This window comes from Pollicipes pollicipes, unplaced genomic scaffold (assembly GCF_011947565.3).
Source record: "Pollicipes pollicipes isolate AB1234 unplaced genomic scaffold, Ppol_2.1 Scaffold_3087;HRSCAF=3621_pilon_pilon_pilon, whole genome shotgun sequence".
Lineage (NCBI taxonomy): Eukaryota > Metazoa > Arthropoda > Thecostraca > Pollicipedomorpha > Pollicipedidae > Pollicipes > Pollicipes pollicipes.
The window spans coordinates 18,171,810-18,194,129 of record NW_023596225.1 but is presented as its reverse complement, the minus strand read 5'-3'; the positions used below and the strand labels follow the sequence as shown (position 1 = coordinate 18,194,129).

Here is a 22,320-nt window from a genome sequence, read left to right as displayed (position 1 = left end):
GCCCAGTGCAGAATCTTCCTCAAATGTCGTACCCGCGGGTATTTTCGACGCGACCGGCCAACACAGCAAACGCGTATCGAGATTCAACTGGCACTCATATGGTGGTCCATTTGTTACTTCATTCAGTCACCGCATAGCTTGCGCGGACGCATGCCTGTAGCTAAGAGCATCGCAAACGTTCCGCCGTGCGGCCCACAGTGGTCACAGCATTAGTTCACTGTATATCTTGGCCCCGCCCCTCTCACTGCTAAGTTATACCGAGCACATAAGAAACCTTATTTAGCCTTTAATATATAGTTTCTTTATTGAAAAATTATCATTGTATAAAATAATCTTCAAAATCATAACAAAACTCAAGCTTGTTGATTCTTTACATTTATGCTACCAGGGTGATACCATTCAACGGGAACGAACAGTTTTCTTGTTGATAATTATTTTGGTCCAAAACATTTATAGTTGGCCTTGATTCGTTGCTAAACTAATAACGTGTTCCTTTTAATAATTTATGTTTGCTTAATCATACTCAAATATTTTATTTATAAAACTTAAATGTATACTTAGGAATACAGCTCAACTGATAGTTTGAGTAGAGATGACACCGAAGGCATCGGACTTCCTGACCAGCCGGTGCTGTACTTGCTCAGAACGTTTCGAAAATTTTTAAATAATAAATAAGCTAAGTTCTCAGCAATATACCATGATTTTTAAATAAACTTTGGCAAAGCGTCCAAAGAATAGCTAAAAGATGTCACAGTAAAAGCGTAGCATTGTGTGATAAATCATTTTCCTTCTTGGAAAGGTGTTTTGACCGGCAACTAATATCGAAAATCGTTTAAGTCATGTATGAGCTTATTATAGGGATTTAATAGGTTTAAGTCAATACAAAATAATTAATGTAATACAGAGTACCAGTGCTCATCAGCGTAACCGAGCAAAGGCTTGCCTGCCATCACTATTTACAGTCATCGTGGTGTCATGGTCGTCTTTGTGTGGTGGTGCCGCTGACGCCCGACAGGATTTCCCGAAAAAATGACGGTAATATTACGATGCTGTGCCTTTTAGATTGTCTAAAAGCTTTTTTTCGCTACTTGCTTTACATCAGCATGGTTTTTGCAGTGAAATGTGGCCTACAGTGTTAGAATAATATCCTTTCAATCAGATGTACAGTAGAATCCGCTTTGCGCCCCGCTGCGTCACGTGGCGCGCTTTTCCGGCCCCCATTCTTGACTGGACTTGTTTGGGCAACTGGGCGGTGCCAGTGGGTTGGGGGGGAGGGGGTAAGGATGACAACTGATGGAACTAATTGATGGAAAATACAAGCTCGTCTTTGGTCGTGCAGCACTAAAATTCAGCACCACGTTTCTGTTGGCATCAATTTTGGTCATATGTGATGGACTCTGTGAACAAGGAGATTGTACTTGAAACTAATATACTGTGGTGTGGTGTTGTATGTACTCTAGTGCCTATGTAAGTATGCAGTAGCAATATGTGATGCAACTGAACAATTTTTTTGTATAGCATTGAGTGGAATACATGCATATATACATGCATATTTAAATGCATACATATGTAGTCCTGACCTAGTAGTTGTGCAGTACCATGGCTTAGAGTAAATACTGAAGGTAGGAATTAGTGCAGTGAGGTATTGCACGAAGTAGTTATGGTTAATGCTGTATAAGTAAATAATATATATGCATGTATAAATATGTGTATGCATATATATGTATTTATCTTAATACATGCACATGTACTGGCACTCTGCCATGAAGGTAGCCAATCACCATATACAGCCATAAAAGAATCATACTTGTCTCTATACCTTACCCACATTGGCATCAGAATGCATCAGTTTGTATGTAACCAAGAATGTAAATTCATGCTGTATGACTTCATATACTATAATTTCTTTGAGAGATACATTTCTACCAACCAAGTAGAGTATTGGATGTGTTGTTAGCTCAGGCTTTTGTGTAGTGATTTGATTCCCATATTCATTTTAACATTTGCCAATAGGGCTTTTTGTAGTTGACAATATTTTGCATAAACATTTATTATTTTGTAATATGGATTACATATGCAAGTCTCCAACAGCATTGTGCAAACATACCAGGTCTTTTGGAATCAAACCAGCTTGCCAGTGAGAGACTAGAGGCACAGGGTTTGATTTCCACTTCCTGCTGTTCCTGCTGGGCTGAGTCAGGTGATGCCATGTAGCTGCAGCAGCTGAGTACATCATAAAGGCCAGTTAACAATGAGGAGTTGTTCACAGTATTTTCACAAGTTTATTTTTATAATCACAAATCTGCTTTTTCATAGCAGCAGGTTTTGACATTTAAGTCTATGCCAAGCATGGCTATTGGATAGAAGCATGGCCATGTAAAGACTAATATAAGCAGCGTGGTGGGACAGTTCCAGTATGACACACATTTCTTTTCTAATGGCTGAGTATGCCACATAGAGCTATAATAGCAGCTCCTGTTTCAGCCCAGCTCCTAGGCAGCAGTGGATTGGCTGTCAATGATAAGCTACACCAGACAATGAACCACACCACTTTGGTGTTGACTCCCACCTGCGTGCGTCCTGCTTGACATTATTATATTTTCCGTGTTTCACCTACTGCTACTGTTGTGTTTGTTCTGTGTACTAAATCTGTATTAATACTTTGTAGTATTTATGCATGTTTTTATTTGCTATTGGCTTCTGTTCTCCATAGTGTTGTCTGGCATATGCTATATGTGGCTGTGTGGAGATGTCTTTAGTATCATGATATTTACTCTTTTTACTTGCTAGTAGTTTTCTGCTGGACATGAACAGTGCATCCAGGTCTGTCACTTTCATGGTAACTTAATGGAAAGTATTCATGCAATTATTGTCATCACAGTTACCTTAAAATTGCTTCTGTTCACAAGATGTTTCCTTCATCCTTTAATTTATCTGTCAAAGCTTAAGTGTCTAACTGCCTCCATATGCTCAGACTCTTCAGGCTGCCTGCACATGTTTGTATCATTGACCCCTGCCACCAGTGTGTGCCAGTATGTAACCCTGTGCCATCTCTGTGTGCAGAGGCAGAGATGAGAGGGTGAGGCCGCGAGTGAGGTGCGCCGCCGCGCCGCTGTCCCGCGCGCGCCATGTGCAGCCGGCCGGCGCGGCCCGGCCGTGTGGTCCGCTCCAGGTCTGGTGGGGCGCTGGCCGCAGCCGCCGTGTGATGGCCCCTGCCCTGACCGAGCCCGACAAGGATCCGGACAGTCCCCGGGCGCCGGCCGCGCAGGCCGAGCTGTCGCCGCGTCGCCCTCGCCGCCTGGCGCGCAGCCTGCAGGCGCTGCTCAAGAGCAACCTCAAAAACCTGCTGGCTGACTGCGGCGGCGAGCTGGTGGTGCGCGGAGCCAGCGGCGTGAGCGATTTTTCAGCGCCCCACGCGGGGGCGATGAAAAATGTGCTAGGCGAGCACTGCAAGCCTAGTGACGGTATAATGGACAGTGAGAAGTCGGAGCAGGAAGACGTCATGGGCCTGCACAGTGTGAACAGCTCCAGCCTCCAGGAGCTCCTCAATGGGAAGAAGCAGCTGGCCGAGTCGCTGCAGCTGGCCAGCTCACCGCCGCCGGATCTGGTGGACATGATCCGCGAGTTCGAGACGGTGGTGCGGACAGCGCCGCTCGGGACTGGCAACGGCGACGTACCGGCCGAAGAGCTGCAGATGATCAGCCGTCTGGTGACCAGCATGGACGAGGCGCCGCCGGCGGCACCGATCGTCGCGTCGGCGCCCGCGCCAACGGCCACGCCCGTTACGGCCGAGGCGGCGCGCGCGCGCCAGGCGCAGCTGGAGGGTCGCTCAGCCGGCCTGCTGCGCCGCATGCGCACGCTGCAGGCCCGCTCGGCGCGCCGCCAGGCCACGTCACAGGTGGGCGCGCTACTGGACCGGCTGAGCGCGGTGCACGCGGCACCGTCGGCGGCGGCGGCGGCCGGCCCAGCGGCGCCGCCTCCCCCGCCGCCGCCTCCGCCACCGCTACCGTCCGGCGGTGACATCACTGAGATGCTACGAAGTCCAAACGCGAAACATTTCTCGACCACGCAGCTGGTGAACCTAGTGTTGAACAATAAGGCGCCGCCGCCGCCGTCGTCCTTTGCGGCAGCTCCGGCAGCGACGGCGGCGGCGGTCGTGGCGCCGCCGCCGGTGCCGTCGGAGAGCTCGGCGGCGGCGGCGCGGCTGGAGCGCGAGGCGGTGGCGGCGGTGGCGCGGCCGGCCGGCGTGGCGAGCCGCCAGCTGACGCGCCTGCTGGCCGCCGAGGACTCGGACGCCACCGAGAGCAGCTCGGGCGGAGAGAGCGGCGACGAGTTCGACCACGGCTGGGACGACTTCGCGCACGAGCGCGCCGCCCCCATGTAAGGCCGCCTGCCCGCCCGTGCATCCGCCCGCGTCCCGCGAACTTTCTTACTCTGTGATCCCTGATCGCCCGCAGTTGACAGACTCGCGATCCCAAGCTCGTGTGTTCAGTCCAGACTTGACCTTTGCTCTGGGTGAAGTGGAGGTGGGTTCAAATGCGTCCCTTCTGATTTTACTCCAGAATGGCCTCTGGCAACTTTAAAGTTGCATATGTGACCACGCGCTGAAGCAGTGAGCGTTTACGTCAGTGGATGCGCTCACGGGATTGTGCTCAATCTTGCATGCCTGATTGGATAAACACTTTGGTCGATTTGTGAACCAGGGTAGGTCGCTTTGGAATGTGTGAACGTTCATGATGTTCTGACATGCACCATCTTTTTCATCATCGATCTGTGCTGATCTGCCGTAATTGTGCATCAGGCACCACATCTATTGTACGTGTACTTTACTTAAGCTATCTACTCTTCAAACAACTGGATAAGGGCGTGTCGCTCCCCGTGTTGTGGCATTGCTGCCGAGGATAGGATGGCGCCGTGGCGGCTGCTGCGGTCGCCGCTGTGCGGCCGCACGTGCCGCCGCGCCGCCGGCTCGGCCTCGGCGTGACTCTGGCTGCGTGTGCGGGACAGACGGAAGCGGGCGCTCTGGCGGTGGGCGACCGAGCGGGCGGCCGTGGCCTGCCGCTGGTCCTGGCTCGCCTCCCAGGTCACCGACCTCGAGTTCCGCATCCGACAACTCCGCGAGCTGCACAGGTGGGTGGCTGGCGCCCAGTCGGCCAGCGCGCGCCGCTGCCGGCTGCTCGGAACGGATGCAGGAAGGGTTTTGCGTTGTGCACGTGCCCAGGAATGGAACGTGCACTCAGTACTTGTACCTTTGTTGCTGGAAGTCGCCATGTGCTTGCGGATTGCAAGTGCAAAGCTGTACCACAGCAACACCAGATGTATGACGAAATATGCATGATGTGTGGACTGTGGCGTTTTCGCTAAGAAACTCGCGTTGGCCATAGCCACCCAGCCTCGCAGCGACTTCCCAGAGTATGAACAGAGGCACGGTTCTTTGGAAACTTTTATCTGAATGTTTTTTTTTGCATTTGAACATTTTGAATGTTTTTTATCTGTGTGCTAGTGATGAATGGTAAGGAAGGTCGCGTTAAAGTGCGGAGAAGAGAGGTTGATAGCACATTTTATCTGAAGCTTCAAAGTGTGAAGAGGCATCTCTGATCATTGTGATCTGCATGGTGAGATACGTACAACTCTGAACTGGTCGGGGATAAGTGCAGTCTGTTATCGAGCTCGTGCAAGCGTAGCGGTGTCGTATGACATGGCACATGCCCGCGGGTCATTTATCTGTGAGCTCTCAGCAGCCTTTGCCGACGGAGGTCGTTGCCGATTCACAGCTCGAGCGGAGGTTCACGTCATTTATAGGGCGCGGCAAGAAGGTTTTAAAGGAATTCGATAGATGCGCTCTAGTGGAATGATGCGTTAATGGCGGTTGGCTCAGAATATTTTCTAAGCTGAGCTTTTGGAGACCGCGACGCAACCGCCCCTGTTGGGTAATGTGAAGTCATCTGAAAGTACCCTCGCTGGTGTGCTAGCCAATAGTGCAGAATGGTCTTGCGCTTTGCCACGTCCTAGGTCGTCTCGGATTAACCAGTGTTCAGCCAGCTGCCAGTTGGCGTTTTTTTGACGGGTTAAGCTGAGCGCTTTCCTGGACGCCAACGTGAACGAGCTTGGTGTGCATCGGGAATGGATGGCGCCGAGCGACGCAGGCCGTAGCGCTGTGACTCGCGACAGTGGAACAGAAACTGATCTGTCGACAGGAGCTGACATGGGACGAATATTTTTTCAAAGGACGGATTTCAAGGCTTCCAATAGGATGAATTAGACAGGTAACATTTGCCGTCCCTAATATTTGTCAGTCGGGGGTGCTGGTGGCGGCGGGTGTGCTGACCCCAGTTGACCCGTCGAGGCGTGCCGGGCCTACCCAGTCGGGCCGTTCGAGGGCTCTCCATGCACCGTTGCCAAAAAGGGCATGCACAGGGACGCGACCAGCATGACTGGCAATGCATGTACGCAATCGCAAAATGAAACCAATGCGATGGCAAGCGCTGGCAGAACTTCTGGGGGATGTCCCCCAAGCGCTGGTATTTTCGGCGAAGTAATCAGTCGGCGCTGTGAAGTACGGAGTGCCTGCAGAAGCGAGCCATACTTGCCAACAGGTGCTCGGCGCTAAGCCCGTCCCCTGCCTGACGCGTCTGAGACTTTCCTGGCGCTGGTCCGCCGCAGAATCGGCCTGATGTTCTGCCCTGGACTAGATGAGGTCTGCCGCTGTATCGGTCCAATGCTCTGCCCTGGACCAGATGAGGTCTGCCGCTGTATCGGTCCGATGCTCTGTCCTGGACCAGATGGGGTCTGCCGCTGTATCGGTCCGGTGCTCTGTCATGGACCAGATGAGGTCTGCCGCTGTATCGGTCCGATGCTCTGCCCTGGAGCAGATGAGGTCTGTCGCTGTATCTGTCCGATGCTCTGTCCTGGACCAGATGAAGTCTGTCGCTGTATCGGTCCGATGCTCTGCCCTGGACCAGACGAGGTCTGTCACTGTATCGATCCGATGCTCTGCCCTGGATCAGACGAGGTCTGCCGCCGTATCGGTCCAATACTCTGCGCTGGATCGGACGAGGTCTGCCGCTGTATCGGTCCAGTACTCTGCGCTGGATCGGACGAGGTCTGCCGCTGTATCGGTCCGATGCTCTACCCTGGATCGGATGAGGTCTGCCGCCGTATCGGTCCAATGCTCTGCCCTGGACCAGATGAGGTCTGCCTCCGTATCGGTCCAATGCTCTGCGCTGCATGAGACGAGGTCCGCCGCTGTATCGGTCCAATACTCTGCGCTGGATGAGACGAGGTCTGCCGCTGTATCGGTGCGATGCTCTGCCCTGGACTAGACGAGGCCTGTCGCTGTATCGGTCCGATGCTTTGTCCTGGACCAGACGAGATCTGCCGCCGCATCGGTCCGATACTCTGCCCTGGACCAGACGAGGTCTGCCGCTGTATCGGTCCGATGCTGTGCCCTGGATCAGACGAGCTGCAGTGACAACACTCCGGGCGCCGTTAAGGAGTACCCGCGCACGGAATGCCCTCGTGACGCCGCACCGTCACCGTCAGCGCCGGTGACGTCATGCATTGCCATACCAGTGTACCCGGATGTGGCGAAGCGGCGGTAAATGACACACTGCCAGCGGGAAGCTATCGAACTGCTCAACGCTGGCTGTGATGTAGTGGTTAGGTCACGTGACTGCTCGCGTAACCACCAGCGGGCTGCTTTATTTATAACTATATGTGGTGCGTGCCCTGTGAAGTGGAAAATTCCGCTGATTACATGTAGTCTGCCGCAGTGGTGTGTGCCGTTACATGTGGGATGGCAGTTTTATATCGACATGGACAGCCGGCTGCACTCTCAGCGCCCTGCGGCGATTGGGAAAGAAGAGGGTAGTGTGTTAGATATTTGACCAGGTGGGGATGTCATGGGCATGCGTGGGATTTTTTGTTTTGGTCCTGTATTGGGGAATATAATATCCCAGAGTGGGAGTGGAGGGGGGGGGGGGAAGGGTGTATGCAAAAGTCAAAAGACTGACTTCTGAAACATGGAAAGCATCGGCCTTCATCTTAGTATGCTAGGTTTTAACATGTCTGGTGGACCGGCTGACTGGTCTAAAATAACACGTTAGCTCTCAATTTGGCACCACATATCAGATCATGTCAAGAAGAGTTTAACAGAGCGAGGGAGTTTTTTGGGCGGAAGGGAGGGCGGTAACATTTCTGTTCGGGGAGAATCCGGCACGAGACATTCTGCCAAGCCGACGGATTCCGTGTTTCGGTATTTTGGAATCCGTTGTGTTGAGTCCATTCATCGCGGTAGTGCCGCCCTCCTGTGACATCGGTGAAAGCCGCAGAACATTGGCAGACAAGTGGAACCAAATGTATAGCAGGGGAATGAATACGCTGTGCTAATCACGGAAGGTATTGAAACGCAATGAACGTCTTTTTTGGGAGTCTAATATACACGTAATTGTCTTGTTGCTCCTCTCAGTCAAGGGAATGCCTAAAACCATCGGAACACTGAACAGAGCTGCATTGTATTGTGATCCGACCAGCGCAATGGGCCAGACGTCGTCCGACGCAGCACCGCCGTATGTGTGGCGCGACGTGCTAATGGTTCCCCCAGGCTCCGTCACTGCGGGGCGGGAACAGATGCCACTCGGTCCCGGCCGCGGTTCCCGTTTGTTTGCGTGTGCTGACGCGGCGCTCGAGGAACGCGTGGGGGGCGTTTTGGGGGAGTGTTTGTGCCGTTCGAGAGAGCCGCGTGGGTGCGCAGTGTTCACGGTTCGGTTGGGGTGGCCGTGCCGTGCTGTGCCGTGCCGTGCCGCGGGCTGAGGCTGTGACACGTGCAGCTAGCGGCTGTGTGCTGCCCCGTGTCTCGGCTCTCCGCCGCGCGCGGCTCAGCGGCAGCGTGCCTGTGTGTCTGCGTGCGGCCAGGGGCCCGCCAGCTCCACCACGGCCGGCGCCTGGGGCGAGGGGAGCGGCCGTTGGGGGCCGCTCTGGTGGAGCCGCTCTGGCCATGTGGACCAGCCCGCGGGCTGAGCTGAGGGCGCCTCTGACATCTGAGAGCAGTGCTTTACTGGGTTTGGCTATGGCATGGACAGCAGGGGAGTGCTCTTGAACGGCCGGTCTCCGCCGCGGCTTTTTGAAGGCGATGGCAAGCAGACGAATGCACGTCGGGCGTCGGCGTGGACGCTGCGCAGAACGATAGATAAGGAGGGTTGCCTGCAGAGGGGGGGAGCCGATGGGGCGATGCGTGTATTAGCGGTGACACATGGTCAGGGTGTTTGCATTATGTCGGTTCGCCGGGTACGGGGTCGAAGTGCGAGCTGGCTCGCGGCGCTCGATGCGGGGCGGGACCAGTGGTCCTCAGCGCGTTGTGCTCCGCATCGGGCCGCCGGTGTGGTCAGCCGCGGCCCTTTCCAGGATCGCGCTCGTTCACAGTAAACCCTGACTCATGCGACAGCGGTGAAGGTGCTCGGCGGCCGGGCCCTATGAAAGACACACTTCAAACGGCCACGACAGCTGTTAATGGCGCGCCCCCTCGACTCCAAATAGAAATCGCCGCGGAGCGTCGTGGGCGTTTGTTTACGCAAGTCCGGTTTGCGTTACGATCTTCGGTGGAACCGTGCCGGGACCGGTGTGGGCCGGGACGGTGCCGCGCCGTGCCTGCCAGGCCGTTACTGGAGCCGGGAGGCGGCCGTGGCGGCGGCCGTGGCGGCGGCCGGCTCGGGGCGCGCGCGGAGGCGGCCGGCCGGCCGGCCCGCGGCGCGCCGCCACCGGGCACATGGCCGTTGGCGGGCTTCGACGGCTGGCTGGCCGGCCAACCGGGCGAGACGGTCGCTCCCTCCCACCGCCCGCGCCTGCCGCCGTGGGCGTGTTGAGGTGGCGTCCGTCTGTCGGGCGCCGCGCGTTCGCAGTGGCGGTGTTTGTCGGCGGCCGGCGGAGCTCCTGACCTAGGTGCCGCCGGCGGGGTGTGTGCGGTCACAGGTCGGGTGCAAAGTGAACAGTGCAGTCGGCGTGCCCTAAGACACCAATTAACAACGACGGGTGTGCGGCTCTGATGTTGTCGGCGGGTCGCCCGTGCCGAGCGAAGCCATTGACGGCTGGACCGGACTCGGACGTCTGTGGTCAGCTGAGTGTCCCAGTGATGGACCGGTGCCGTATGAAACGGCCAGAGTCTGTGCCGGCGGGCGGGGATCAGTTGTCGACATGTTGCCTGGCAACTCCCGGGCGATTTTACCAATCTCGACAAGACCGGTCGATCGCCAGATTCTGCACCTGATCTCGTCTCCGGGCCATCCGTGTCCTCCGAGCACTCGCACTTGCCAGCACGCGGCGCGACAACGCTCTGAGCGTGGTGCACCAGTGGCGCGACTGCAGTGGCCGGCCGCGGCGGCGGCAGTGGGCGTCCGGCGTCGTCGAGCAGCGCGCCGCATCGATCGCCGTCGCCGGTGTGTGGCCGCGGCGCACACTTGTGGCGGCGGCGACTGGCCGGCCGCCGGCGCTCATGTGACCGTCCGCTCGGCCCGGTCCGCTCGCCGCGCGGCCGGCCTACGCGCTGGACAGCGATCCCCGCCGCATCCCCGCCCTTCCGCCTGCTCCTCTCCCGTTGCGGTCGTTGCCGGCCGCCGGTGGCGCGGCCGGTGTTTACGGTGGCGGTGTGTACCGGCGCGGCGGGCGTCGTCTCCATTGTCGGGGCGGACTGGCGGCCGGTGCGGGCGCGGGCGCGGGCGCGGCTCGTGACGCCCGCGCCTCTCGACCCGGCCCGCCCTCGCGCCCCGCTTTGTCACGCTGCCAAGCGTGCGTCCCTGCTGATTGCCCGGCGGTCATCCGACAGATGGCGCCGCGCAGGGAAATTGCGCGCCGGCCGCTTGGCGCCGCGGGCCCCCGGATATTGCGTGGGTGTAGCAGGGAAACGTTTTGCGGTTGTAAGCTTTACCTGACTGGAGCAGGTTGTGGTGATCGGGTACGTTCTCTAGGTGCGTCTTTGCGATGATTCATAAAGACCAGGTAGGGCCTGTGTTAACTCCTGACATGGAGGGAATTCGGCAGAGCAAGCCGCTCATCCTTTGTAGCTGGGGTTTAAAAGCATCGCCGCATCGACCCTTGGGTCGGCGGCTATGTGGTAGATGGAGCAATTCATGCTGTCTGCAACTCGATATTAGCGAAAGCCGTGGTTCTGTACGGCTGGTGCGGCCTGGGGCGACATTGCAAAGGAAAAAGCGATCAGCAGTTGTCACCAGTCGGAAGCCTGTGTAGAGCGGCGACCCGTGCCCAAGGTCACTCGAGTGACGACACCGTTTCACGGCGGCCACTTACTGTGGCCTTGGGAACCGATTGCGCAAGCAGTCTATGGTCCCGCGCAGTGCCGGCGATAGGACGGCACCACGGCCATGTGCACAGCCCGGCCCCCTCGACCGCGAGCCGTCACCACCCGGCAGACGTCCGATGCACGGGGGGGGGGGGAGGGGGCGTCCCACGCACGGCCGCAAGGCCCGTGCGCGCGCATGCGTCGCTTCCACCGTGACGGGCCTGGCAGGGCGCCAGAGCGCGGCGCGGCCGCAGGGCCCGTCCAGCGGCCGGGTGGCGGCGGGACCCGTCCCATGTGCCGGTGACGGCTGCCAACGTGACCTGGTTCCTCAGTAATGTTCTGTTTATATTGTTGCCGTGTGAGCTGCGATGATCAGGCTATTTGCTTTCCCCCTGGACTGGTTGGCTGCGTGCGACAGGCCAGGCTGGTTTACGGCAGTTCGTTACGTTACGCTACGTTATTTGCTCAAGACTCACGCTCAGTGGACATAAGCACAGGTTGGTGCCCTGATGCCTTGACTTCCGTGTTGCCATTCGACCGAAGCGCCCAGAGCGTCCCGCACCCTCCCACGGCTGCGGCCGCTTCGTCGCCCCTGTGAAACCGAGCCCTCTGCAGCATGCGCCGCCCGCGCCACAGTCGGGCCGCGCTCTGGTGGCGGGGCCGGTGGACGGCCGGGCGGACGTCACGGGCCGTGCCGGGCTGCGGCGGGCACCACGACCGCCGTGACCGCGCCACTCTGAGCGCCGCGGCCGGGCCGGACCCGACCGGCCGCGGCGGCGTCCGTCTGCCGCCCGGGGCCGTTGGACGCTATCGGTCCGGCCGGACCGGGCCGACCGAGCGTCGGCCGCGCCCCGTCGGCGGCGGACGCCGTATCGGCCCTGCGCGCCGCGGCAGGGGCGGCAACAGCGCGTGGAACTAGGGGGATGGGTGCCGGGACCGACCTCCGCGCGGGAGGCAGCACTGTGTGCGTCTGGCCGTGACAGGATAAAGGGGGGGGGGGGGGGGGAGGGGAATCTTGTGCGACCGGTGTGTCTTGTGGTGGCGTGCCACGCCGCTGGCCTGATGGATTTTAGCACTGCGGATCACCTCGGCCATACCGGCTGGGGTGATCCGCCGGATAAGCGACATCCACGCCGTTAAGTGAATCCCGTGATATTGCTACTGTTGGCGGATAACCGCCAAGGACTCTAGGTGGTTAAGTTTTCGCCTTTTGTGTCCAGCCGTTGTGACTCCAGCGGCAAGGCAGGCTATCACTCCGAGGTTATCGGCTTCTACGTGCAGCTCCGTGCCTTCGCACGCCGCTGCCACTCAGTTTGCTCTCCCGCGGTCTATCAGCGATGGAGGGGGCACCGCGGTCGGCGCTCGGCGAGGTGGCCCTCCCAGTGTGCGCTGCTGCCCCAGTCAATCAGTCGTGTCACGTCGGTCCGGTCGCTGCCAGCAAACCGCCGGCCCGGCTGGGCGGCCAGGGCGCGGTAGTGGCCCGGCGCAGCGCGGTGGTCGGGGGTTGGTGACCACCAAATCCGGGTCTGGTAGTCCCGTCCAGTGACCCATTTCCAGTGGAGCAGGGTGTGTGCATGCTGTGGACGGCTCCGCGTATGGCTCACGCGCTCCTTCACTCCGTGGAATATAAATTAGTTGCCTTGGCACGCTCCGCAGCTGGCTGAGCGATTTGTGCGCCGTTGAGCCCGGCAGCAGCACACACACCACATTCCCTTGTATCGCATGCCTACGAATCATAGCACAATGCGTAGTGCACAGCACAGAGGGCTGTTGCGTGACTTTGGTCCGTTCGCCCTTCAGCTAACGGCGCCCATTAACTTGCGCTCCTCCCATATTGCAGGCAGCTGCGCGCTACCAACCCGCGAGCGGCCGCCTGCCGCAGTATCAATGCCGCTGGCAGCCGACAGGTGGCAGCACGCGAGCTGGGCGGCGCCGGCGACGCCAGCAGCGCCGCGTTGCGCGACCGGACGAAGGCTAGTGAAGTGGTGAACGCACCGGCGGATGTGGATGACGGCCAGTGCGCGCGCACGCGGCGCTGGCCGAGCACGGGCAGACGGCGCGTGTTTTCGGTGACGCGCGCGCCGCCGCGACAAGCGGCAGGCGCCACCGCGCGCTGTTCGTGCGATCCGGGCCGGGAGGTGTGCGCCATCTGCGCCGGCCGGCTCGACTACGCGCCGCGCGTGCGGCCCGAGACGCAGCCGGTGCGCGAGCGACTGGCGCTGCTGGACGCCGCCTACCACCCGGTGCTGTCGTTTGCCGGCGAGGCGGCGCTCTCGCTCGGCTACGACGCGCTTCTGCGCTCCAGCCGCTGGCAGCAGAACCACCTGCAGGCGCGGCCGCGCGGCCCGCGCTTCGTCACCAAGGAGGCTGGCGGCCAGCCGTCGCCGGCGCTGCAGACGCCCGGTCCCGCCGCCGCCGCCGCTGCCGCCGCAGCCGCCGCTGCCACAGCCGCCGCCGCGGGCGTGGTGACGCCGGCGGCGGCGGGTGCGCCGGCGCCGGCCGTGACGCCCTGCAGTCGGCCCTCCTTCCACCGGCGCAAGTCAGGTGGGTGGCGCTGCCGCGGCGGCCGGGTCGGTGGCGTGGAAGCGGGAACGGCTGGGTGAGAAGGGAGGAGGCAGGCACATGTCCAGTTGAGCTGGAAGGAATACTTGTCGGAAGCGTCATGTTGGGTGATGGTCGGTGATCTATTGCTGTTATGTTTCCGAGTGTAGGATTATTTCCTCCTTAAGTATGGTAGGCCGTGGTGACTGCTCCATGATTTACGGTGCAAATAACGTGGGCGCTAGTGTTGTAAACTGGACGGACAGCTACACGGTGCGTGGTACAGATCTGGTTTGCTCCTTCACGATAATTCTAACTGATATATGATACTCTTTATTGATTGCGATCATACCGGGTTTGACATTTTGCAAACCGCTCAGGGATGTCAATAGGCCTCATTGCTAGCCATATGTAATCCATCGAAGATTGCGGTGCATGTAACGATAGACGCCTGTGGTGATACCAGCGGGGGCTTTCTGTAGGTCACGTTTCTCGTGATCGTGACATCACTGTGGCGCTCACAAACGGCAAATGTTAAAAAAACGACTAAGGAGGCTGGCTTCATCAGCGCCGCGTCCTTTCGGCGCCGCGTTGCTGCGTGGCGCCGCCAGTCCGTCCCCCCTCTGGCGGTGCCGTCTGCCTCACCAGCGCCCACCGCCGCAGCGGGCGTGCTGAAGCGTCTGCCGGAGCTGGACGCCGCCGACGAGTGGCTGCCGGGCAACGGCCGCGTCGGCCGGCCACCCAAGGTGGCGCGCCGCTGCCGCTCGGTGTCATCGGCGAGCGGCGAGCCGCGGCCGGGCGCGCCGCGCGACGCCCGCCCGGCGGCCGCCGCCGCCGACGACGAGGCGGCCGCCTGTTGGACCGGCGGCCGCGCGTCGCCCGAGCGCGAGCGGCGGGAGAGCCGCGAGCGGCCGGCGCACGCGCGCCACCGGCACCGCCAGAACTCGTACGACATCGACAACATCGTCATCCCGGCCAGCATGGCCTCCACAGCGCGCATCGAGAAGCCCAAGTACAAAGAGATCGTCACGCCCGGGTAGGTGGTGCGAGCGGAGGCGTGGGGTGAGCGGCAGGTCTGATCCGCCTGGTGTTGGAAGTGCGGCTGGTGTGCCGTGCGATTGATTTGGAGGTGGCAACAGCGGGTTGTTTTGCCGACTGAAACAGGATTTCATAACCAGTAAAGTAGGCATTAGAGACAGAACCGGGAATAATAATAACATAAATACCCTCACTTGACATGATCAACCAATAGCTGCGCCGTGGCCGTGCCCGCCCGTAAGACAGCTCATTGTTTGCGCCGTCTGTCTCTGCTCTATCCTTTTGGTGACTAACTGAAGACTCCCCAACAATTGTCTTGTTACGAAACACCAATGGCTGCCCTGTGACTACGTGGATGCTCTGTAAGATCGTCCCCGGTTGAGGGGCGAGCCGACCAACCGCAGACTGGCGCTGTCACCGTTCTGGGGTGGCCGTTTGACCTCTGACTTGTAGGACTTGCTATGCCTCCGTGAAGCCGTTGTTGTTCCTCCCCTCGTTTTCGGGCGACCCGTGCGGAGCGCCAGCGCCGGCCGCGCCATCCCGTCGTCGTGTCCCGCCTGGACCTGACGTGATGGCCCGTCCGCCCCGCCAGGTGGCGCACGGTGGCGCTGCAGCCGGCGGCCGTGAACGGCGACGCGGCGCCTACGCCGCCGCCGGAGCCGCTGGACGACGCGTCGTTCGAGCAGCGTCACCTAGCGGCCGAGCTGGCCGAGCGGCGCCGGCTGTATCAGTCTGGTCAGATGGCGGCGGCGGCGGCCGGCGGCGGGCCCGGCCACGGCCGCGGCCGGCGTGCTCACACGCCCGACGCGGCGGCGCCGGCCGACGCCGCAGCCGGCGCGGGCGCCGCCGCCGCCGACCGGCCGCACGTCCTCCGATACGAGTACCTGGCGCAGGTGAGGCGGCCGTCGGGTGGCTGGCGCTGGTGGGTGGGTGCACGCAGCGCGTGATGTTGGATTATCTGCTGGATGTGGTGGAAAGCACCCCTGCCACGGTTGCGTTTCAACTGGAATGAGTTGAAGTTGTGGGAGTGGTTTTGGCGTTGTCACCGATGTACGATGCTCTGATCCGGCCAGCGTGCTTCGCGATAAAGACCCGGATCATGGGTGAGTAATCCACGTAGGGCCAGCATTCGATATCAGGAGCAATCAGCAACGCGGGAGTGCACGTGGCGTCTGCTGACAGTGTGGCGGGGCGGTGCTCGGTCCGTGCGTGGGTGTTCTCAGAGCTGATTGCGTCCGATGTCTGCCGTTGGTGCTGATGCGGATTGTTTGGTCGGCAGCCGTGCGGGTTCCCGGGCCGACAATTCCCGCTGTCGGAGCGTCAGTGGAAGGAGCTGCTGTCGGCCGCAGACAGCGGCGTCCGATCCCCGCCGGCGGTGAGTAGGAGCGGCGGGCCCGCCTAGCCGCCGGCCCCGGCCGGTCGCTGGTACCGTCCGGTATTCGGCCCCAGCCGGACCGGCCCGGCCCTGAGCCGGGGCTGCGGCGAGACAGCACTGCGTGGGGAGGTCCTTCGAGCTGGCGGCCTGGCCGTCCGGCGGCGGCTAGGTAAATGACATCACGGCTGGGTGACGCGCGATGCGGTCGTGATGGACCTGACATGAAGTGGTCTGTAGCATAGCGCGTCTGTCCGCATGTAGATACAGGAAGCGTGAAGCGTGTAGTTCGCGTATACATACAAATGAGCATATAACATGCCGGTCTGTAAGGTGTTTTCATAATGTCATGCTGTCTCCAGGTTTCGTGTTGTCCCCGGGTTCACGCGGACCTTCAATATCCGCCGCTGCCCCTCTCGTTCCCAGTTGTGACCCGTGTTTGTGTGTGTGTACATCCAGTGGCCCATCTGCTCTGTTCACCCCGCCTGACCCTTGCGCGCCCCATGTTGCAGTGGCGGTCGCCGGTCTTGCTGGCGGGCAGCAGCACGGAGTCGGCGCCGGAGACGGAGGAGCAGCGACCGCCGCAGTAGCCCAGTTCACTCATCACACCTCATCATCGACTCATGCATCCATCGCGCGCGCCGCTCGGTCCGGTCCGGTCCGGTCTCACTCACACACTCCTCCAGTACCTGTCGGCGGCCCCGGGGCGCCTGTACATATAGTGGCGCCGCTGCGTCTTTTTATTCATCTAGTTCACTGCTGCGATAGCGTCCGCACGGCGGGCGGCGACCGGTCATGCGTGTGCCCGCGTGCGTATGCGTGCGTGTGTGTGTATCTGTGCGTGTGATTGCATGGGGCCGCGGCGCCGACCGGATGGCGTATTTGTTTGAGCCTGGGTCGGCGGCGCGGGGCAGGCAGAGCGTGACCCACAGGCTCGGCCGGCCCCGGCCCCGCATCGCCCGCTCGGTAGACGTGCGTTCCGTTGGTACGCCGCGCGTAGCCGCTGCAGCCCAGAGCGCGGCGAACACATTAATAAACGTTGCGACAAGATGGCGGCTGCGTTCTCGGAAGGGCTGGGCGAGAGGCAGCGGTTTGAGAGGGAGGACCCGGGAACGGTACGGAGACTCGAGGCGTGTGATGTCTGGTATGACAGGGCTTGCCGTGATGAAATGGGCATAGCAGCGGTGAAATGGACGGGCGGCGAGAGAGGAGAGCAGCTGGAGCTAAGTGTAATTCGACGATTTTCGTTTGTTGTGACGGCATCCCGTCATAAGCTCGACAGTCGAGAAAAGTGGCTCGACTTGCAACGATTAGCCAATCAAAGCGAATGGGACGGGCGAATTATTGGAGCGCACTTACTAGCATTTTAGATAAGTAACAGAAGTTTTCAAGCGTGAGGTTAGCCTGCAAAAATGCAAAACATTGCAGACACCTGCCGGAAAATAATGTCTTGGGGCACGGGAAGGAGGCAGCGTGCATACCGATGCAGACGATCTGCGTTGGCAAGCCGGGCCGATGCATGACACGACTGAGCTGCGACGAAAACTCACCCAGCAACCACGTGACAACGCAGTCTGTCCGGGAAAAATCTAAGGCATGGAGATACGTGTGAAACTGCCTGTTTATAACCCAGACTCATCTTTAAACTATTGTAAGGTGCGCCAGCACAACCTATTGCCTGTATCACGATATCAGCCGGGTTTTATAAGCGACAGCACACGGGCAAGCAGGCAGCAGAATGGCTTTCGCTTCCCGAAAACCATGAATCAGAAGCGCGGATAACACTCCGCTCTCAGAACTGCTACGTAATTAAATACCAGAAGCACCGCCCACAGCTGACTCTGACGTTCCTGGGCGACCGTTGCAACTCCGGCCGGAAACCCGCATCAATAACCGGCCAGCAGGCGCACCACGTATATTACAAAACCTCTCAGGGCCGCGGCCGTCACATGATCGCCCACCGGCCCACCGGACAGTCCCGGCCGCAGCTGGGCGCCAGCGGTCACGGTCGCCGGCTACAGCTTCCAGTCGGTGGATAGCCGGTCTTCGCGCCACGAGAGCACGCCCTCGGGTCGGTGGAAGGTGAGCGCCACCTCCTTCACCTGGCGACCGAACTCGGCCTCTAGCATGTCGTCGTACGTCGTCTCCAGCAGCTCGGCCAGCGGGTGCTCCAGCTCGGGCAGCTCGCGCTCGGCGAACGAGGCGGCGCGGCTGACAGCGGGCACCAGATGACTGCGCAGCGAGCGTACCTCCCAGAGGGCGGACTCGGCGGCGCCGCAGCGGGCCGGCTCCGGCTCGTCGGGCCGGTACGGGTCGGCTGGCAGCCGAGTGGCGCCGCGTGGGTCGTCCGTCATGCGCTGCAGGCCTCGGTGCCGCACCATCAGGCTGCAGATCAGCCGGATCAGCATGGTCTGCGTGGGCGTCGGCGCAGTCAGCGCCAGCCGCGACAGCCGCTTCACGAAGGCGGCCACCAGGTACTCGGGCAGGTAACCCGAGCCGAGGAACAGGTCCACCAGACGGAAGAAGCGCGCCCGCTGCGGGCCGCGGAGCGCGTTGGGCTCCAGCAGTGAGTACAGCTTGGTGTAGAAGTCAGGGTACTCGAGGTTGTGGTGCTGCATCAGGTAGAAGACGCCCTGCAATGCTAGAATGCTGACCACGCCGCCCACCTGGTACGAGGTCAGCAGGAAGTCAGTGAGCCGCAGCGGGTTCCGCAAGTGCGGCAGCACGCGCTCCGGCAGCAGCGCCAGCACGCGCCGGTACAGCGACGGCGGCAGCGGCAGCTGCAGCAGGCGCAACCACAGCGCGTCGAAATGCTCCAGCGCCTTCGCGTCGGCCGCGACGCCCACCTGCGCCTTCCGTTTGCCGCCGCGGACCTTGAACAGCTTCAGCACGTGGAACAGGTTACACGAGAGCAGCTGGGTGGGCGCGGCCTTGGTTTCGGCCAGCGCTATGGCCAGCGCCCCCAGGCCTCCCCGCTGCACGTCGTCGTGTTCGATGTGCTCTGAGAAGCGCGCGATGAACGGCCGACGGTCCTCCGCATCCGACAGCATAAAGGCGAACATCTGGCGCAGCTTATCGGCCGGGAACTGCGCCTGCGCCTCCTCCTCATCACTCACGATGTCTTCGGCTTCCGCGCTGTCATCCGAGCCGGCGCTGCCGCCGTTTTGGACGTCGCTGATGGCAGCAGGGGCAGGCTGAGCCAGCTTCTTTCGCTTTCTTGCTGGTGCCATGCCCTGAAAGAAGCAGAGGCCATGGTAATTTTGGTCATAAAAGCAGGGAAAGCATGTTCAATAATCTTGAATCATACCACTGAGCCATTATTTATACACTCAGTGAACCATATCCATGCCCAACATGAGCCACTATACATGCCATGTTGCTGCACAAATGCAAAATGTAAACATTTAGACATACAATCTCATAATAGCATACACACCTAAGTACATATATAGCAAACAGCAGCAGCCTGGCATATTTGTGTAGCACTGCCCTTTCCAAACTAATGCTTTTCACTTAATTTCATTTAAGAAGCTGTCTTCCAAAAATCATATCTCTAACTGAAAGCAACCAGGATACAAGTTGTCTTCTTAGGCAATGCCATGGTCTCAGCAGTCACTGCTGGCTGGTTAGGGGCTGAGGTGGGCATAAGTTAGCTCCTGCATTTTCAGCCATGCAGGCAAACTTTTAGTTCTAATAAAATATCCTTAGTCACTCAACCCAATTGAAATGTTAGATTTTTAGTCAAGTATAAAGTAAGGTTGGATGCTTGCTTAAGACAGATTACCACATATCCTCTACAAAACTAGGTACAAACCAGGTACAAAACCAGGTACAAAACCAGGCAACCCAGGCACAGTTCTATGTTTGACATTGAGAGCCAGTTCCTCTGTGATGTGCTTCCTGAGGCTTGAGGTTACCTGGGAACTTTTTTCATATTGTGGATGATAATTCAGACCATCAACAAATCTGCAGCTTTCCACAAAAACATTTTTTCACCACACATGTGAATGCATAACCAAGGCCTTGTGCACACTACAACACCAACAAATCTACAACCCTCATAAATAGCTTACAATATATATATATATATACATACATATATATATATATATATATATATATATATATATATATATATATATATATATATATATATAAAGCAGGCAGAAATACATTTGAAAAGATAAATTTGTTGGTTTGTAAACACCAGCCAATCTAAGGCCTCCATGCACACCACTTGATATCATGTGGTTATAATATTATGCCACATGACATGATCAATAGTTCACTACACTGATCAGCTGTCATGCAGCAAAACTATCTGTTAGGTTGGATGACACAACCTGGTTGATGGGTTCAGGCAAACCCAAAAAATTCCACTATGCCAGATGTTGACATGACATTGTGCATAGAGCCTAGAAAATGTTTGCACTAAGCTTACATGAGGCCAAATTAGGTTAAGTCATTAAAAAACCTTGTTCCTGAAAATTTTCAAGGACATTTTTGCTTTTAACTACATATGCACTATCATTAACAGTGAAAACATTGGCCTTGAAGTATGCAAACATAAAATAACATGTACTGAAAGTGGTGATGACGGAGTGCTGGGACACTCATATCTACACCATGCATGACATAATACTGCTGCTAGAGTGCTGCTGATATGCTGGATATGCTGGCATACCATCTATTTTTTGCATTCTTGGTTTCAGACCATTTGTACTGAGCTGTTCTCAGCACTGCTGAACAAGGCATATTGTTATTTGTGCCCTGAGCCCACAAGTGCTGGGGCAGCAAACATCCTGGACCTCAAGCCACCTAGGCAACTATTTGCAATACACTCCTAAAAATTAGAACATTTTTCCTACCATCTGTAAAATGACTCAGGTAATAAAATGACTAAGGTAGTAGTACGCTTCGGACATGAGACGGGTGTTCAGGATGTTTGGCGACGTATAATTGTGACGGGGAATTTAATTTCGTAAAACACCAACAGGATGACAAATTGTACGTAATACGCAACCCCTATTCGTTTGCAGCTGAGTACATAACAATACTGAGGCGTAGAACTGTACACACTGTACGCAAAAGCAATACACAATGTAGAAATTCATCCTACCGTATCTGCGATCTATCCCCTGAATACACGCTAACCGTATTAGCGCACGTGTCGTTCGTTTTGCGAAGTGAGCCGTAAGCGTGTTTAGCCCACCAAATAGAGACTCTTTTTTGGCGGCCAAATTTTGCACAAAACTCTATACTACGAAATATTAGTGTTTATTTCGGCATGATGTTTCTTGTAATTGACTAGAATACAGAAAAGGTGCAAGATAGGTAGTTAAAAGAACATTAAGCACTTAGTTTCTGTACGGTAATAATCCACATCTGTATGTGGTTGGGATGTTTTATCTCGTACAACTTGCAGCGTTGCATGTTCTTTCTCTAAATACAACGCCAGCCTTTAAAAAGGTAGCTAATTAATGCTACCATATCACAAAGTCTCCGAATGTCAACAAAGCGTGATTGATTCCCTGTTTATTTATGTTGCCGATTGGTGTGATGTAGGGACTGGCGTATGTTAAGAGCCCGTGGAAAAATACAAGTGGAGGAGAAGGTGCGCATATCACGTCGTGGAAAGGCTCCAAAGCTGTGCTGATTTGTGTGTGGGGTGAGATAGTGTAAGTTATTACTTAGAAACTAGGTGGGCATCGTCGAATGCATTAACTGCGGGTGGGATGGGGGCAAAGTCGTTTAACGAGGGACAAAGAGCTGCATTCCATCCGTGAAAATAGTAATGGTCTCTTTTCTTAGTGGCGTTAGCCTCCCTCTCCTCCCTCATCCCACCTTTCCTGTTGGTATACCTGGCCCCTTAACCTGAACCAGTACCTTAAAGCTCAGTAACTCCTCATAACTATCCTTTTAGCTCAGGTTCAACATGAATGCACTTGGAAACAGGTGTCTCTGTATTGATAAATCCAGTATAACCCAACATCACGCCTACAGGTTTTGCACCTTGGAAAAGCTGTGAGAAACTGAGCACAGGTAACCATATGATTGTGTTGCATGACAAGCTGATGAA

General features: G+C 57.5%; 2 protein-coding genes and 1 long non-coding RNA gene across 5 annotated transcripts in view; 2 read left to right on the top strand and 1 right to left on the bottom strand.

The window, feature by feature from the left end:
- The first annotated feature begins 15,694 nt into the window (after window positions 1-15,694).
- On the top strand, window positions 15,695-17,293 carry LOC119090397 (uncharacterized). The gene is made up of 3 exons (XR_005093220.1): window positions 15,695-15,762; window positions 16,149-16,244; window positions 16,754-17,293. It is a non-coding gene; the product is annotated as an uncharacterized LOC119090397 (long non-coding RNA).
- Window positions 17,294-18,139: 846 nt separating this feature from the next.
- Window positions 18,140-21,441, bottom strand: LOC119089442 (nucleolar complex protein 4 homolog). 3 transcript variants are annotated; one of them, XM_037212143.1, is made up of 2 exons: window positions 21,396-21,441; window positions 18,140-19,474 (listed from the first exon to the last, which is right to left on the bottom strand). In XM_037212143.1, exon 2 carries the CDS (start codon window positions 19,469-19,471, stop codon window positions 18,257-18,259), a length of 1,215 nt encoding a protein of 404 aa, XP_037068038.1. In that variant the 5' UTR covers window positions 19,472-19,474; window positions 21,396-21,441; the 3' UTR covers window positions 18,140-18,256. The 3 variants fall into 3 exon arrangements, with proteins under 3 accessions (XP_037068038.1, XP_037068036.1, XP_037068035.1); XM_037212141.1 differs by having other exon boundaries at window positions 21,361-21,432; XM_037212140.1 differs by lacking the exon at window positions 21,396-21,441 and adding an exon at window positions 20,926-20,945.
- A 368-nt stretch (window positions 21,442-21,809) lies between these two features.
- The window catches only part of LOC119089441 (5-oxoprolinase), a 37,951-nt gene continuing 37,440 nt past the window's right edge, over window positions 21,810-22,320 (top strand). Inside the window, exons 1-2 of the mRNA XM_037212139.1 lie at window positions 21,810-21,919; window positions 22,245-22,283. The gene's annotated coding sequence lies outside the window, so the exon portion shown is untranslated. The remainder of the gene's footprint in view (window positions 21,920-22,244; window positions 22,284-22,320) is intronic.